This window comes from Barbus barbus (genome assembly GCF_936440315.1).
Source record: "Barbus barbus genome assembly, chromosome: 39".
NCBI lineage: Eukaryota > Metazoa > Chordata > Actinopteri > Cypriniformes > Cyprinidae > Barbus > Barbus barbus.
Window position 1 is genome coordinate 25,087,590 of NC_136717.1, and position 17,634 is coordinate 25,105,223.

The following is a 17,634-nucleotide window of genomic DNA, read 5'->3' on the forward strand; positions in this document are numbered from 1 at the left end:
ACAGTCCTAAACAGTTCGTGGATTTTGAGACAACGGGAGATAGACTTTATTACTGGAGGAAGCTTTATTATGGGTCATGGACAGAAGTGACAGTTTGAAGTTATAAAGTGCATTAATGATGGACTTGTTTCTTACAAACGCCGCTTTATGTTAACTGATGGAGTGGTGTGGATTACTTGAGATGTTTTTATCAGCTCTCATTCTGATGGCACCCATTCACTGCAGAGGATCCATTGCTGAGCAAGTGATTTGATACATTTCTCCAAATCTGATGAAGAAACAAACTCCTCTACATCTTGGATGGCCTGAAGGGGAGTACATTTTCATTTTGGGGTGAACTATTCCTTTAAAATAACCACAAAATCCCTAAAACACACCACACTAAAGCAAAGACAAAGATGCAATTTTCATTTGAAATGGAATGTATATTTCAAAAGGTATGAAAGTATCACACCATTTTCACAGAAGCAAACTTCAGGTCGATCGCACGCAGGACTCGACAGCAGAGCATCGGGACACTTCTGATGAAATCGACAACATCCAGTCGACATCCATCGCCATGCATTTGACTTAGAAAAGATTTATGCAACACAATATTGATCAGATCAACATACTCAGTCAGGATAGAGGCCACAATTAATATGGTGGAAATAAAATAAAAAACCGTGAATTTTCCAGCATTCTTCCCAGTCTTGTTTTCATTGCATTACATATGGCATCTACACTGACTGAGATCAACGATTGTAATGATTGAACCTTAAAATACAAGTTACGTCATGTCAACATGATGTAGATGCAAATGTTTTGACATTCTTTGCTTTGAATAACAAAAAGCAGTTGGTCAAATGTGAATTGTCCATCCAAACCAGTTACACAAAATGAAAATCAAAAGCTTATTCTGAGATTCTGAAACACATCAAGTGTACTTTCAAAAACATAACCCAAAATTCAGATACGCAAATGACCAGTTACAAAAAATATGTACAAATAAATACATAATCGGATGCAGATTTCATGGCCACATTCAACGCTCCAGTGAGAGACTCTGAATGAATGGTGGTGGATCTGTCAGGATCACTGGGTTTGAGGAGAGTCTGCAGTTTTCCAGTGTGACAGAGTCTCTATAAAATCCCTGCAAACACGCATGCAGACTGCGATCTGGACCGGAACAGGTTGGCCTTTCAGGTCTCCTGGAAGATATCGATTGCGTGTCTGGAGCTGCACAAATCTGACAAATGCAATTGCGCCGAAATGGAAAGTAAGGGTGACATTTCTGTCCGAGCCAGACGAACGGTGACGTACTGAAGGCATTTCACATTTACAACCCATGAACACGTAAGGGAGACACGTTGTCACTCCTTTTACTCGTGTTTTTTCAATCAGTCGATGAACACTTTCAATCACTGCCACAAAAAAAAAAAATTAAATGAGCATGTGCACAGCATGTACATGAGGCATGTTGTCGCAATGGGTACATGGGGATGGTGGGGTTGTAAAGAAATCGAAATAATTTAAGTAAAAAAAGTGTTTGTTTTTTTTAATAGAAATAAATATACAAAAAAAACCTAATTTGTTAAAGAACCAAAAAAAAAAAAACTTGCCCCAACCTGACATTTGTAAAATTCTACTGCCCTGAAAAGACCGCTTCAAATCTACCTTCATTAGGAGTTAATTGGGACATTTTTCCCAGTCAGCTCAACGACAAAAGAGTCCCAATTTAGCTGAAATCAAGCCTATATATTTGACTCTTCCCTTATAAATAAGACCCTGGATCACAAAACCAGTCATAAGGGTCATTTTTTTCCATTGATGTATGGTTTGTTAGGATAAGACAATATTTGGCCGATACACAGTTATTTTAAAATCTGGAATCTGAGGAAAAATCAAAACATTGATAAAATCTCCTTTAAAGTTGTCCAAATGGAAGTTCTTAGCAATTCGTATTAGTAATCAAAAATGAAGTTTAGATATATTTACAGTAGGAAATTACAAAATATCTTCATGGAACATGATCTTTACCGTAATATCCTAATAATGAAGAAAAATCGATCATACAGTGTAGCTATTGCTACAATTATACCTGTGCTACTTATGACCGATGTTATGGTCCAGGGTCACAAATCCCATTGTGGTTTCACAGTTCACCAAACGCCTACTACCCCAAAACAAATCTCTCATTTGGATGGCAGAATTCTCTCTGATGCTAATTTAAATCTGCTTTGTACTATATGTTTGAAAGCAAAACGCACAGCGGCACTGCGTTCATGCAAACGGGGTTTCCACTCTGAACGTCGCTGTGACAACTTGCCCGGACCCCCTACAGCCTCTGAGAGCAGATATTCCCGGTGCTAATTCAGCCGTGATGTCTTTAGGTGACACTAAATAAAAAGCGACGTCCGTACTGCGCATCCAGCGCATTTTACGCGCAGTAACGTGCGTCGATATCGCCGCTCTCCGGCGTCCTATTGCGCGTTTCGGAGAATCTTCTGCGCGGAGACCACGAGCAGCTGCTGCTGCTTCTGCCGGCTGGACTTGACTGCCAGGATTGCCTGGCGGTTCTTGTACTGGACCATCTGCAGCGTGATCTCCGCGTTCCAGCCCTCGTCCTGCGGGCATCTGAAGTCGATCTCTCGGCCCTCGGACATCACCACCGTGAAGTACACGTACTTGCCCTTGCGCTCCACGCAGTCCACCGTCTTCATGTTGGCGAAGTGCAGCTCCTTCGCCTTGCAGCCGGTGTCGTGGTGGTGCTGGTGTTTGGGTGGGTGAAGCACCAGTCCTTCCTCGGTCAGCACGCAGCGCTTCTTCTTCCACAGCTGCAGCAGACCGTCGCTGCGCTTCTCCAGCGCGCCCTCCTTCAGCACCGCGCCGCCGCCGCCGGACTCCAGCATCGCCTCCGATCGCACATCAAACGCTCCGGGTTTTGGACTGAGAGTGGGTAGGCTTGAGCTGATGGATGGATTGACGGAGGTCTGCTTGAGCAGTGTGACGATCGAGACAGAGTGCGCACGGGGGTTTTCTCTCACGCTCGGACCGCCCACTGCACGCGCTCAACTCCGCAACATCAGCACGCGCACAGAAACAAACGTGTGTGTGTGAGAGAATTGTGGGGACATTACGGGTACATTTGGCCCCCTCAATGTAGCATAAACAGGTACGTGTACACACACACACACACACACACGAGTTCATCATGGACTGTCTCACAAAACCAGACAAGGCGCCTATATTTTTAGGAATCAATCTTATTCTATATTATGTAATTTAATGGTAACAAAAAAAAAAAACATTTTGAAAGTAATACTATATAAATTAAATATTGAAGCAGCACTTCGTAAAACATTACGATTTTAAACTAATATCGGAATTAAAAAAAAAATACTAATAAACAACATTACATTTAAAACCCAACTATTTGTAAAACTAACATGAATTTTTCAGATTTAAATAGTTAATATAGATATAATACTAAATGACAATACAGAGGATTTTTATATAAACAATGTGTGCTCAGGGTTATTCTAATTAACGAAAACCAGAATTTAAAAACTAATAATCTCAAACTGAAATTAAATATTTCAGCTCAACATGTCAATTAATGTACTAAAAAAAAAAAAAAAAAAACATTAAAATTAGTAAAAATATAATAGTATCTAAATACTGTAACGGCACTGGTAATAATTCAAATATATATGTAATTAACAAAACGATGTAAAACCATCCTAATTTAACACTTTTGCAATGTTTGATTCAAATAAATATTGCATTCTCCATTAGGAGTCCACAAGCCAAAAAAAAATTAAAAATTAACCATTATGGACAAGTGCAATATTCTTCCTGATTTTTTTTCCCTTCCATTACAAATTTATACAGATGATCATTTGGTATTTTTAGCAACATTAATGATATATAAAGTAATTCCTCATTTAATTGCATCTTTTGACATAAGTAACAGACCCATTACATCTTTATTATAAAATGAGGTCAAAATTGACCAGGAGTGCTCAAATTTAACTCAGGCAATTTAAACTCAACGTTGCCCCCTAGTGGAGCCATTGAATGATTACAAATATTCACCTATTGACGAACATAAAACTAGCGTTTAAATTACAACCTTAATGCTTTGGTTAAACTAAAAAGCTTTACACATGAACAGAAGGAAATAGATCAAGGATTGCACGTTTTACCAATTTATTTTTCATGAATATACATCCACGTACAGTTATTGAGTACATTAGTATTTTGTAGCATGGCATTTTGCTTTGACAACAGCTGCAGAGGGGAACCAGAAAGACCCCTGCTGCTTCAACCGCTCACCAGACAACTAACTAACTGGTGATCCGGACAGAGCCGGGCCACAAGACACGGAATACTACGGCGGTGGGGCTTTCCGGGTGAAAATATTGCTCTATCTGCTTCAGACCTGCTGGGCTGCGCTACGAGTGAGAAGAGACTTCGACTACCTTCCTCTGAACACACACACGATCTCACTCACACACACACACACACCCCTTCACAGTGATAGGCCTGCCAAACAGAGGTGGCGTTTCACCACAAACATCACTCAAGGCTGAGCTCAGAAACCAGCCAATCAGAGACTAGCTAAACTGGCTCCTCCAATCAGGTTCTCTCGTTCCATGTCTAATCCTCTAATGAGGTCGCTCGGATCGTTGCGAGTGCATTCCGTGGAGCAGAGAACCCACCTGAAGAACGGCAAGCCAGTTGAAAGTTAAGCATTGGTCGAATCGACGGGGGAAAAAAATAAAGGCTACAGATACATGACGAAAATACAAAGTGCTCATAGAAAAGAAAGGAGTCATGCAGCAGAGCGCCGACGGAACGGATGTGGAATGTGCATCAGTCTCCACCGAGCTTTAAACGGCCTCCCAACAGCTTTAGTGGAATTTTAACTGAATGAATCACTGTAAACCGGACCGTCTTTCCACAGCTGTTGTCTACGAGCAATACAAAAGACTTCACGAGAACCCAACAAGTTTAGCGGTGAAGAAACGTGTCATGCGTCGAGGGATTTTCTGCATTCTAACTATTTATACAGCGAAAAAGCAAAATGAAAGAAACCGGTCTAGTAAAATACTATGCGTCATGAGCCGTGGTAGAGGATAGAGGAGTTGTGTGTGGTGGTTTTTTTCCCATTGTAACAAATCTCGAAACCCTTTTATTTCATTTTTCAATTATTTCTACCAAGAAAAATACAAAACATTGTAAGGCGGTAAGTAACTATGTTTGTTTGAAGCCGTTACAGTGTAGGGGATCCTGAAGGAGGTAGCGCCGCCATCACTGCTGTTTGCACTCCTCTGGAGGGTTGGCATCCTTCTGTGAAACAAACCAACAGAGCGAGGAAGAGTTATGCATTTTGCACAAAAAGTATTTTCATTGTTAAAACAGCTCAGGCGTTGGGTCCCCAAGTGTTTCAGCCAATCAAAATCACACGGCAACAAATTAAGGGTCCTAGGGCCCTATGATTTCTGTAATGGGAGAATAGCGGAATTTAGTTGTAAGTGGAATTTACAGTGCAACTTCATAAGCACTTTACCCTTTTATTTGATAATCACATACACGCAAAAAGGGTCTGCACAACCTTTAACCAGCACTTTTCAAACTTATCAAATTATTAAAACTTCAAGGAACAATCAATTCTCCCCCCCGATGTGCAACAAAAACTTAAATTACCATTTGATTACTTTTAAATTGTTAACGCTTTACACCTTCGTTTGATTACCACCATTTGATTAATTTCTATTGCATAAAATCAGATCTCTAAATAATTTGAGGTGATTAAACCTTAAATTACTGTAAAAAAAAAACTAAAGAATGCAGAAAAAGTAATTTGAGGTCAAATAAAAATGGATTTCACAAGGCCCTAAAATAGAATTTGTTGAATATAAATTGTTGAAAACTGGAATAAGGCATAAATAAAAATAAGGGATAATAAAAATGGATTTCATAAGGCCCAAAAATGTTAAACTTAAACTGTTAAAATGCACAAGTTTCATGCTATCAAATAATTAGACATAATTTTTTTTTATTTACAAAAACAGTTTGAGAAACAAAAATGGATTTCATAAGGCCTTGAATTTAATTTGTCAAACTTAAGAAAACTTCTAGATTAACTAGATATGATTTTGATTAATAACAATTTAACCATTAAACAGAATCCAGAAAAATTAAAACTGAAATAAGAGATGAATTCGGGGGAAAAAAATGAAACCGATTCATAGGGCCCTAGGGATGGCACAGCAATGACGGACACTGGTTTCCACCAATGGCATGACAGAACGAGCGCAGCCGGTCTTTTCCACCCTCAGCGTGAAAAGACTCCAGCGGGGAACAAGTCAAACTGGGGTTATATTTGGAGAGCAAACCGGATGCTTCAACATACAGAAAGAATACAGATGCTAATGGCAACTCACGATGGTTAAAGAGAGGAAACAAGCACAAGTGTTAGTGGTCAGTGTGGGGAATGATGGGGAGGAATGGGGAGGGATTCAAAGGCAACAGGAGGGTCACATTAATTCATGAGCGTTACCTACCAGGGCAGGGTTACTACAGACATCACTTATACCTAGTGAGGAGAAATTTAGAGAGGAACTCAAATTCAGAGAGATGCCAAAGTGCTTGAAATGTTAACATGTTAATCATGTCTTCGCTTACAAAGTCAGTCCTACTGTAATTCAGTTTGATTAGTCAAGTGCATGCTTTGAGTAAAGAGACTGGCATGCTGAAGACAGATGTTCGTGAACAACGCTGAGGAGATAAACCTGCAGTGATGCTTCAATCCCATCCAGAACAGAGATTCGGTTGAACAGTGAAGTATTGTGTATAATATACTCAAATTAAACCAAGGAGGTAGAGCTGCACGAACTAAAATAAAACCGAAATTGCAATATGCGAAGAAATTAAAATGTACTTTTTCAGAGTGAAGAGTAAAATTAATAAATGAAGTCATCCATAAATATTAGCATTGTAACTTTATGGTTTAAAAATATTACATTTCTTAAATGCTCATGATTATCATCATTATTTCTGTATTAGTATGTAATAGTACTAATAGTTAAAGCAAAAAAAATCCTAAGCCTGAACTTTTTTCCCGAGGGTTGGGGGGTTGTGGGGGTGGACACATACACAGGGTTATTTGGCGAACAAACCAAAAAAAATTTAAATTTGAAAATGATTTCCCTTGAAACTACCTGATAAATAAACTAAAAACAAAATGGTACAAATAAAGTGCTGCACATGCAAACACAACAACTGTGGCAACTTTAACATTTGAAAGGATAATACGTCAAAGACACTGCTTTCCTTATTCAAACTGATTTTTTTCTTCATGAATGATTGACCTGAAGAAAGCTGTATCCTACACCTGGAAAATTATGAGCTGAAAAACAGGCTTTAATATGACTATTTATATATAAACTAATGTATAATAATAGGCTCAAAGTATGTATCAAAACCAAGTAATTACATGGTTTTATTGTTAATTACATTGTTTCACAGTTAAAATACATGTAATACGCTCCAAAAGAGCCGTCAAAATCATCAAGGACTCAAATCACCCTGGTAACCGTCTATTCACTTTGCTTCCATCTGGTAAGCGCTTCCGTAGCCTGATGGCAAAGACTGAGAGACTTAGGAGGAGCTTCTTCCCCCAGGCCATCAGGCTCCTAAACTCTAACTCTGTGTCATAACATCACATGACTCCATGTTAACATCACTATATCAATAAGCTTCAGAATTTTTTCTACCTCATATGCTGCTATTTAAATACCCTGTACAACTTTTTTGCACATTCCTGTTATATTACTATTTATGTCAACAACATACTGACCTGCACATTTATAGTTATATTTTTTTCATCTTTTATTTTATTTTTTCCTCTACTTTTCTTTTTCTTAATATTTGTCTATACAATTGCACTGTCCTTGGAGCGGACCTGACTTACATTTCACTGCTGGTTATACGCTGTATAATTGTGTATGTGACAAATAAAAATCTTGAATCTTGAATATGCCTATATTATAAACAATACCTGCAGAGGGCGCTAACGGCCTTGTGATGTTTCATGCCTTTCAAAAACTTTTAAACCCATTTCATTTTAATGTTTGGCCACATGCAAAGTCAAACTTTTATTTTGAAATCGTGATGTACAATCGATCGCATTATTATAAAGGTTTATAAATGATTTGCGTTACAAATCTAGTGAGATAACATATGTTAACACATGCAGCCATACAAATGGATGAGTTCAATAATAATGGAAGAGAAGCATCCATTAACATTCCCACCCTGAACTTTGACCCCTTGGAGAAAGCACTGGTGTATTACTCAACTATGCTCAGATTCAGAGAAAAATGGGAAAAGGAAGGTGATAATTGACCATTAAATTGACCTCTGTAGGTCAGTGTACATTCAATGCTGTTGCTTTAGATGTGCTACTAGGAATTTTAGAGCAGAGAAACAAAAATACCCACAGAACTGCAGTGTAGTATTTATAAATCAGGGTTAAAAAGGTCTGACGTTCACAGAGATGCTACAAACACTGCGGCCATTTATCTACTCTGCAAAAAATGATCTGTTCTCATTTGGATTTCTCTCTCGAGCGGACCAAAATTACAGTAAATAAACCAGAAGTTAAGAAATGGTGAATAAATGTTTTTTGGCAGGAGAATCAGCGTTTGAGGGCGAGAGAGGCAGAGATGCATGAGTGGAGGTGACAGTATGTATTCTGTATGTTGAGATCTCAGTACCAGCCTGCCATGAGGAGCACTGATGGACGTCTGGATCTTACCTTGGGCTCATAGTCTGGATCGTTCTCCTCGTCGGCCTCCTCTTCACCCTCCTGCAAGTTACAAGCACATCGGTTTACAAACATCTAGAGGAATAACGCTGATAAAAACAGACAAACAGAAGAAAACTAACCTCATCATCGGCTTCCTCTCCCTCCTCGTCATACTACAAAAACAAACACAGCGGTCAGACGGTTGGAAATAAGGCATCGTTTGACTTCATGACAGAGGATGGCTACCGTTCACTCACGTCATCATCGTCATCTTCGATGGCCTCGCCGGTGAAGTATAGCACTGCCCTGGGCACGATCCGCTCACGGATGAAGTGACCGATCTCAAAGTCTGCTGCCAACACGGCCTCAGAGTCCTCGTCCTGAACACACGGCAAAAACAAGCCATCAGACACTCTTATAATAATGAGACTTCATGATTACCAGCCAAAATAACATTCACCAATCTGATAAATCAGTCATGCACAGAGCCTAGAATTAACACTCAGCAAGCACCAAATAGAAGGAAAAAAACAGCAAGTGTATGAAACTGTTACACAGCAGTTGGTTGGTAACTTTTGATAATTCTAGCAATGCCTGAGAATGCAATATAGTTTAGCGTGATTGTCAAATTGCAAAGACTGCATCATAGTGTACACATATGTGAGATTGAGTCACATTTGATAACATTATGTGATTAAATAAGAATAATCAATAATTACAGCAGTAATTAGACATTTCCCTAATTTGTTATGCCCTTTTAAAAAAACAAATAATAATTAAATGGTTTCAAGGCCAGTAAATTCTCTGAAGTCAATTTCCATTGGAAGATGTGGCAAAATGTTAATTTTAGGCCCTGGTCATGCATATCAAAATTTTAAAATGTATTAATTTTACTCTGTAAAAAGAGTAAATTCAAGTCACACAATTAACAAGAAACTATATAAGGCTAAGATCTAAAAACAGCAAGGTGACACTTTAAAATACATCAGTTATAAAATCATTGTCTGTTTACGTTAAAAATAGTACAAAAATAGTGACAAAACGTTCATGAAGTTCATGGCTAGGAATAAAATCAGTTACTCACCAGTTCACCGCTTTCTGGAACTGTAAAGAAAAGAAAGTTTATCATCAGCAAATGCTATTCTACTAAAATAATATAAACAAGTAAACAGACTGACACATGGATAATCAGTGATGTGGTAGTTTTGAGGGGGGTTTTACCTTCAGGTGGAGAGAAGAAATTGAAGAAGGAATCATTGGGGACTGTCTTGGTGACCGTCCTCACTGTGCCACGTCCCTTATGTTTCTGTTTCTTCTTAATGGTTTTCAATGTGACGTTCTTTCCCTTAACCCAGTCGATCGTGCACCTGAAAACAGAGTCAGTCTCTAATGTAACTAATGCTATCAAAGCTAACAGAGAGAAAGTCAAGGGTTGAGCCGTACCCCGTGCAGCCCATGATCTCTGGCCCGTCGAAAGAGAAGGGATCCGACTCGTCTGGCTCAGACCTCATTTTGTAGGTCTTTGTCAGGACTGTTTGTGTGAAGAAATCGTTGGGTTCAAAGTGGAACTCTAATGTGAAACTCTGAAAAGAGACCGAACTGTGAGTAAACTGAGATTAAGACAGCATACAGGAGACAAAGAGACTGTCAGACTCACCATTGGCTGGCCTGCATCTGAGAATTTTACTTTAATGTCTTGTAAGTGCTTAAGGATTGGTTCATCATGCTCCTGGACAAGAAATACAAAATAAATGAAATGCTTCTAAATACTAAAATCAGTTCCAAAAATTCTGTAAAAAAAAAAAAGAAAAAAAAAAAAAACTTATATACATATACATATACAAACATTATGATTGACGTACTGCAACATTTACTTTTGGTCTTTGGTATATCACAGGAGAAGGGGGAAAAAATAAAAATAAATAAACAAAATATTAAACATCTCACTGAAGCATATTTTCATTTCTAATTAATATTTGCATTTAAATGTAAAAATATACTAAAACTACATTATATTAAAACTATATAAATATTAAATATAAATACATACACAACTATATATTATAATACAGTTGATATAACATTTACTTTTGACCTACGGCCTTTAATCAAGTTTGATTTGACCATTTGTATGAAAGTTTGAACAACTGCTCTGAAGAAAATGATATTTAACATATGTAAGTGACATTAACCAACCCAAATGAACTTATACATTAAATTCTGAGTGAAACCAAACACAGTTGCATCAATAAAGTTAGATGCATGTAGCTTCACTATGCCTTTATCTTCAAGATGCAAGGTGCCTTTTTGCACCACAAGATGGCAGCAAGGACATTTCCCAAAGAGAAATCTCCCACTGTAAATACCCATGATGCATGACCTGCTTTTGAACACTGCTACACTCTCAATCGCTCCCTCGTGTGCCCTGCGTTTGCCCGTTCTCTCCCTACCTGCAGCATTTCGCTGAGAAGGTCGACGTTCTTGAAAACTGTGAGCCAGAATTCTGGGATTCCTTTCGGGTCTTCCTTCTCCTCGTCTTTCTTCTCTTCCTCCACTTTGGCCTTTTCCTTCATTTCCTCCTGATGAGGACAAATACCAATATATAGAGTCAGGCTATAACTGAACAAAGCATATTATACAGTATGTAAATGAGGTGGTATTTGAAGAGCATGCAGGTATGGATCACCTGTACCTGCTTACTTACTGTCAGCTCTTCCTCTTCATCTGGTTTCCACTCACACTCCTCATCTGTGGGTTCGTATGCTGCTCTCACGATATCGCTCCGCTAAAAACAGTTTTTAAACATTAATCAGAGGCATTTCTAGAAGTTAAAACTAAACTATTTAAATATAGTGCATTAAACAATTTAAAATAAACTACACAAAATATAAACCGATGTCGCTGTAAATCTGAATCTTTATGTCCAAGCAGGGTTATTGTCACAATGTTTGGATTACTAAGAAAAAAACTCAAATTAATATTACTGGCCCTTCATAAACATTAATAAACCTAAAACAATTAAATAAATATGAAAAAAAACTAAAAAAAAAAAAAAAAACTAATTCAGAATATTAACAAAAACTGTAATAGTTTATTAAAACAACAATGCCCAAGTGCTCAGTTCTTGGCCAGAATAAATGACCACATGAACTAGACTTTATCCTGACACAAAAATACACTTGTACTGTAAGATTAAAGTCAGTCAACTCGTTTTAATTTTTATTTTGAAGGAGCCCAACTTTTCATTGAGCCTCTCAGACGTCACTATTCCACTGGGAGAGTGAGCGAGAGCTACAAGAGGACAAACCGCTACAGCTCAGGTTTTATTTCCTGTAAGACATCTCTCTGGCTGCTGTTTGTCTCTGGTGTCCTTGATTGCCCACTTGGTGTTTGCTATAGCTGGAAACGCTGAAGCAGCAGGTCAATATAAACGCTTTATTGTACTGTACAGCCCGCCTTCTGACACACACCATCTTAAACTGCACCTCTAAGAACAAAGCTACAGTTTTTCATTTTGGAGGAAAGATGGGCAGCAGAAATGCATCGGTTTTTAAATCTCACCTTGTCGAAGAGAGGCTGATACAAAGCGGCGTATTTTCGCTCCAGTTCGTGCACTTCTTCGTAGAACTTTGCTTCGATGTGAGCGCATTTGACCTGGAGGTTCTTAAGGGCATTAACGCGTCTCTTCACCACCTTTGGTAAGCTGCGTAGATACCACAAACACACGGTGCAAATGACACACTGCTGATGATTCATGAATGACTCAGGATCATCGTTTTGTATGGAGTGAGTAAAAAGAGATGCTTGACACCGTTCAGAAAGGAATCAGGGAACAGGATCGGGCCAAAATTAGAAACATTTAATTCAATCGGTGTTGGCAAAGTAGGGAAATTAGATGCAGCCAATGGGAAACAAGGGAGCTATTTGAAGTTGTGCTCTGCGTGGGCACGTACCTCTCCATGTACCCTGAGGGAGATCCCACGAGCCCGTCCAACCTCTCCTGCAGCGCCGCAAGAATCTGAGGGTTCTGCATCATCTGCATCGTCAGCTGACGTGCTAAAACCAGAGCGAACACAATCATCAACTGACGCTCACAGCAGGAAGCGATTACAAATCAAGCTCGGCATCACAGAAGCACCAAAGAATAACAAAAGGCAGAGACTGACATTTATATTAACCATGCCAGTACTGTGCTTTAAATTGAAATTGAATCATGTTTACATACAATATTGACAACTCGTATACACGAGTATAAATACACTTTATGGTGTCCTTGTTACACAAGTTACATGTACTTATTATAATAACAATAAATTATGCATGATTACATGCAAGTAGCCTAACCCTAACCATGTAGTAAGTACATGTAGTTATCACCACATACTTTAATTGAAAAAAAACACTGTAACAAAGACATCTTAAAATAAGGCGTAACTGAAAAATAAATATCCAATATAACAAAAAAGAAAAAGAAAATGAGGTGCCAAGTAATATAATAAATCTAAAAAGAAATCTAAAATAATTTCTTTGGATTAATTTATATTTAACTAAAAATAAAAAAATATTAAATCTATAAAAAAAAAAAAAAAAAAAAAAAAAATCAATCCTTTAATACGGCTCTCAGATCTAGGGCACCTTCTTCACCGAGGGTCAAAAAAAAAATGTTCTTTTCATCCCAAAAATAAACAGTAGCAAACAGAGGCGAGGTCAGCGCGACTGAAGCCATCTTTCCAATCCCTGTATTATTTAGTATTAAACCCTCTAATACTCATGGTCCTGCCCAGTGGTTCGGTCCAATTGCTAAACACCGCTAAGGTCACTGAGGTTACGGACTGATATCCTGTTACTAAACATGAAAAATGTCAGTGCAAACGTGTGCATAGCCTTTTCCTAATGACTGTCAGCAATAAGAATCCATGACAGACGGCATTTACTTTTCCTCCACAGTGGCCTAGTGAAGTAAACCAGAGCAAAGAGACTCTGGAATCTAGACGATAAAAACACACTATGAACTCACTGATGGAGAGTGATGGGAAATCTGATACAATTTTATACACAATTCATTTTAGCCAATCGGATCATCTCTAGGAACTTCCTGAAAGAAATTTGCATTCGAGCTGTCGCTCCATGTATATATACTTAGCATTTGACATTAAGTGATCAAACACTGCGGTTTTATCAATGCTTTCAATTAAGCTGTACAGTTTCAAGTATCAGAAGTCACTGCAACTTACGACACAAACCTGGTCTGGTTGTGATGATTTGCAATGCAAATAGCAAAAGTTGACTGATCAACCTGTCCTCTCGAATAGGAGCAATAATCGGTGCATTACACAAGAGGTAGTTATTACCAATTAACCAGCACAAATAGCTGCTTTGCTGAACTCTCTCTTACCGTAAAAATCAACAGCAATAGTTTTTAATTACTCAGTGATACACAATGCACCGCCAATGAAGGACACTTTATTTTAGTTTTCCCAAATGTTTCTGTGTTCCAACAAATAATCTTTATGAAGTAGTTATGTGCAAAAGAAACAAAAGCTAGGTAAAACATACACATCTTAAAACGTGAGCACAGTAGACATTCATAATGAGACAGTATTTCACTTAAACAAAAACAGTATAGTGATAAACTTAGCTAATTTTTGTATTTTAATTTAATTTAATTATAAAATATTATCATAGTTAAGTCATTACTGTTAATTTTGTAATAAAAGTTCAGCACTTTTACATTAAGTGGAAGTTTTTCATTCATATTACAGCGATTTGCTAGTTATCCGCCTATTTTATTTTCCAATTTTAGTATCAGCAAAACCAACTACTGGTCAACCTCTTGTTCACAGGAAATGAGAAGGGGAAAAAGGTCATACCTTTACTGTTGTCTTCCCCAGTTTCCTCTTCCTCCACCTCTTCAACATCCTCCATATCTGCTGGGTCCATTTCAGTCTGGTCTTTACTGTGAAAACACAATCAGGGATTAAACATTTAGCCTACTAGCTTTGTGGGTCTTCCGTTTCCGTTCTATCGATGTTAATGCAACCAAGTGCCATGAGAGAGCTAACGTGACCAAGAAAAGTCATATCACGAGCAATCAGTATTTCCTACTTTAAGATAAGAGCTTGGCATAGAAAACAACATTCTCTTAGAGTAAGTTCATCATTGTGCATTTAAACTTATATCTTCAGTGCTAAATGTTAGGCAGGGTCTGAAGCACTGAGTATATCCAATTGTTATCTTAGCTGAAATAAAAATGCAGGTGCATGTGAAATAGTATCACATCTATAGCACACAGGAAGTTTCTGTGGTGAGTAACAGGTGTATTGCTCGTGTCACAGAAGTGTCAAGTGAGTGAACCCTTGGTTGTAGGGTTGCAAACACGTGTTTGGCATAGCATAAATGCTTGTAGGGCATTTATGCAATGTGGAAAACGCGGACGGAATTGCGGAATCCAGTTTTAAAAAAGGAATTTACAGTTTAACGTGGAACGCCATGGAACTAGTCAATGTTTGGATGAATTAATCAAAAGTAGGTGATCACATTTCCAGGGCCTGCCATCTCACTATATGAGGACAAATTCATGAACAACTCCAGAAATGCTCTGAGAGTACTTCACAGGGATTTTACCGTTTTATAGGAGTAAATCTAGCATCTCATATACACAGAAATTTAAAAAGGTATTCACGGCAACCCATCAAAATAAAAGTTTGGTTTAACTTGAAGACACTGCGGCAGAAATACATCATTATTAAAACCTTATTTAAGGAATAATCATACAATATTTCTTCAAGTTTTAATTGTAGTAGTAAATCACCTTTATTTTCAAAATATAAAGGGTTTAATTTTCATTAAATTAAATTAATATTTTATGCCTTCATTTGAGAACCAGAAAAAAATAAAATACACAACACGGAATCACTGAGAAAAAAAAAAAAATTAGATAAGGCTATCATAAGAATAAATTAAACGCGTTTTATGCATTCAAATAATTAGACATGCTAAAACGCAGAATTTGGTCAAAATAAAACATACGGCCCTAAACATTAAAGTGCCCCTATTATGCCATTTTTAAGGTTGCTAATATTGTTTTATGAGTCTCCTAAAACAGGTTTACATGCATCCAAGGTCAAAAAACAGTTTAGTTTTCTCAAGAAATAGCTTTAATTTTACCTCCTTTCTAAATGATTCCTAAACGATTCGTGCGAAGCAGTTCAAAGAATCAGTCTCTCTAAACTCCTCCTTTCCGTGAGCACTCGCTGCTGTGATTGGTCAGATGACGCAGTCCTTTGTGATTGGCAAATGTCTTACTTCGTGACGTACAGCCGTAAGAGAATAAGATTTTAATTCCTAACAACTCGTTTAGGTGATTGCGAGCCGACAATATTTTATAGATAATAACTTTATATATCGTGCACTTTCGGCTTCACAACCTTGCAGAAAGTTTATGTTCACATACTGCTACATGACACACTGCATGAAAGGTAATATTCGAAAAGGCATAATAGGGGCACTTCAAATTATTCAAAGTTTAACCAATTAAAATGTTAAATAGTTTAAGTTTCATGATTTTAATTAGACATGCTTTTTGATTAATAAAATCTCATTTAACCATTAAAAACTAGGTTTTAAACAAAAACAGAATCTGGGAAAAAATAAAACAGATTTCATAGCATGCAGACGATGTGTTGCTAGCCCTAGAAAGTCTCTAACAGGGAGGAAAGAGGTTAGGACTGGATGCGGTGTTTAGATGAGTTCCTTGAGGGCTACACAAAAAACAAAACAAAAAAACCTAGAGGGGTGTTTATGCACCATATCCCGCACAAACAACAGACAGCGATTTAAGCTAAGAATGTGAAGGGCCGCCAATACAATAAGCTGTCAAACTGAGAAGCGAGATGACAGTGAGAAATAAAATCTCTTTAATAGGCGAACAAGCACTTACTTGTCAAGATCTGCCATGTTTCACCTTTTGTTTCCTAGAGTGAAAAAAACAAAGGAAAATGTTAATGCTGTCCATTATGTTCAACAGCCTCAAGCTAAATTCGGTCGCTGATGGTCTTGTCAGTAAGGTGACTGTATTAGGATGACTCAGGCAGCCAATATTAACAAGTTCAACTATTTAGATGCATAACAGAAGCATCCAGATGTGTCAATGTCTAACGGTGGAGCAAATGTATTGAAACGCCATCACCGTGATAGAAAACTTCAGTGGTAGAGATTCAACCCCTGGGGGTTTATAGGATCGATTAGCTGGAAACATCAAAGGTGTGAACCACTATCTTCAGCTCTGAATCAGACTGGATCCATTTGTCAGGGCCCGACCTGCATACGAGCCAACTCCAACGCACAGTCGGCTCAAACACGGGCTCAGACACCCACATCCAGACCTCCAGCGGCAAGCGCGAGCAACTTCATTCATTCACGAGCTGATTGCTACAGACAGAATGTTCTCTTCTCAGCCTCCGCTGCTCTTCACCTGTAGAAGATCAATAACATGAAGACCTGACACCGCCCTGGCAACATCCATTCTTGACAGATTTGAAGGTTAATCTCTTCCTCTTTCTGTCTGCGTCAAGATCAGACAGCTGAAACCTGTCAATACACACACACATAAGAGTTTCCCAAACCATAGCAGCAACGGATCACCTTATTTCACAACAAGACGTCACAATACCGGGACAAAGTTCCTGGCACATTTCCTCCAGACTCTGATAAGCATTCTTCAGCAATGAAAGCAAGCCTTTAAACCTTGCAAAATCTAGCCGACCTGGGAGCAAAGGTTCAACGCACTTGTTAAAACCTCTTTAGGATTCCCAAACCATGACCAACACATTTCCAAA

The 17,634-nt window shown here is 38.2% G+C and overlaps 2 protein-coding genes across 5 annotated transcripts in view; both read right to left on the reverse strand.

The window, feature by feature from the left end:
* Nucleotides 1-414: 414 nt before the first annotated feature.
* Nucleotides 415-2,981, reverse strand: LOC306858814 (pleckstrin homology-like domain family A member 1). Its single transcript, XM_079399561.1, has one exon. The coding sequence runs from the start codon at nt 2,889-2,891 to the stop codon at nt 2,463-2,465; it is 429 nt and encodes a 142-aa protein (XP_079255687.1). The 5' UTR covers nt 2,892-2,981; the 3' UTR covers nt 415-2,462.
* Nucleotides 2,982-3,911: 930 nt separating this feature from the next.
* Nucleotides 3,912-17,634, reverse strand: part of LOC306858812 (nucleosome assembly protein 1-like 1) — a 15,597-nt gene continuing 1,874 nt past the window's right edge. Inside the window, exons 2-16 of one of the 4 annotated variants that reach the window (XM_079399559.1) lie at nt 16,737-16,770; nt 14,668-14,753; nt 12,751-12,853; nt 12,359-12,500; nt 11,502-11,582; nt 11,248-11,376; nt 10,455-10,526; nt 10,241-10,380; nt 10,019-10,164; nt 9,882-9,901; nt 9,055-9,177; nt 8,938-8,970; nt 8,807-8,857; nt 6,552-6,583; nt 4,177-5,334 (exon numbers count right to left, since the gene is read on the reverse strand). In XM_079399559.1, the coding sequence (XP_079255685.1) occupies nt 6,578-6,583; nt 8,807-8,857; nt 8,938-8,970; nt 9,055-9,177; nt 9,882-9,901; nt 10,019-10,164; nt 10,241-10,380; nt 10,455-10,526; nt 11,248-11,376; nt 11,502-11,582; nt 12,359-12,500; nt 12,751-12,853; nt 14,668-14,753; nt 16,737-16,753 (1,149 nt within the window). In that variant the 5' untranslated portion in view covers nt 16,754-16,770 and the 3' untranslated portion in view covers nt 4,177-5,334; nt 6,552-6,577. Of the gene's footprint in view, nt 5,335-6,551; nt 6,584-8,806; nt 8,858-8,937; nt 8,971-9,054; nt 9,178-9,881; nt 9,902-10,018; nt 10,165-10,240; nt 10,381-10,454; nt 10,527-11,247; nt 11,377-11,489; nt 11,583-12,358; nt 12,501-12,750; nt 12,854-14,667; nt 14,754-16,736; nt 16,771-17,634 lie in introns of all 4 variants that reach the window. The other 3 variants (XM_079399558.1, XM_079399557.1, XM_079399556.1) reach the window with 3 other exon arrangements.

Excerpts from the sequence above, each read along its gene's own strand:
- LOC306858814 (XM_079399561.1), bottom strand. The coding sequence starts at position 2,891 with ATGCTGGAGTCCGGCGGCGGCGGCGCGGTGCTGAAGGAGGGCGCGCTG.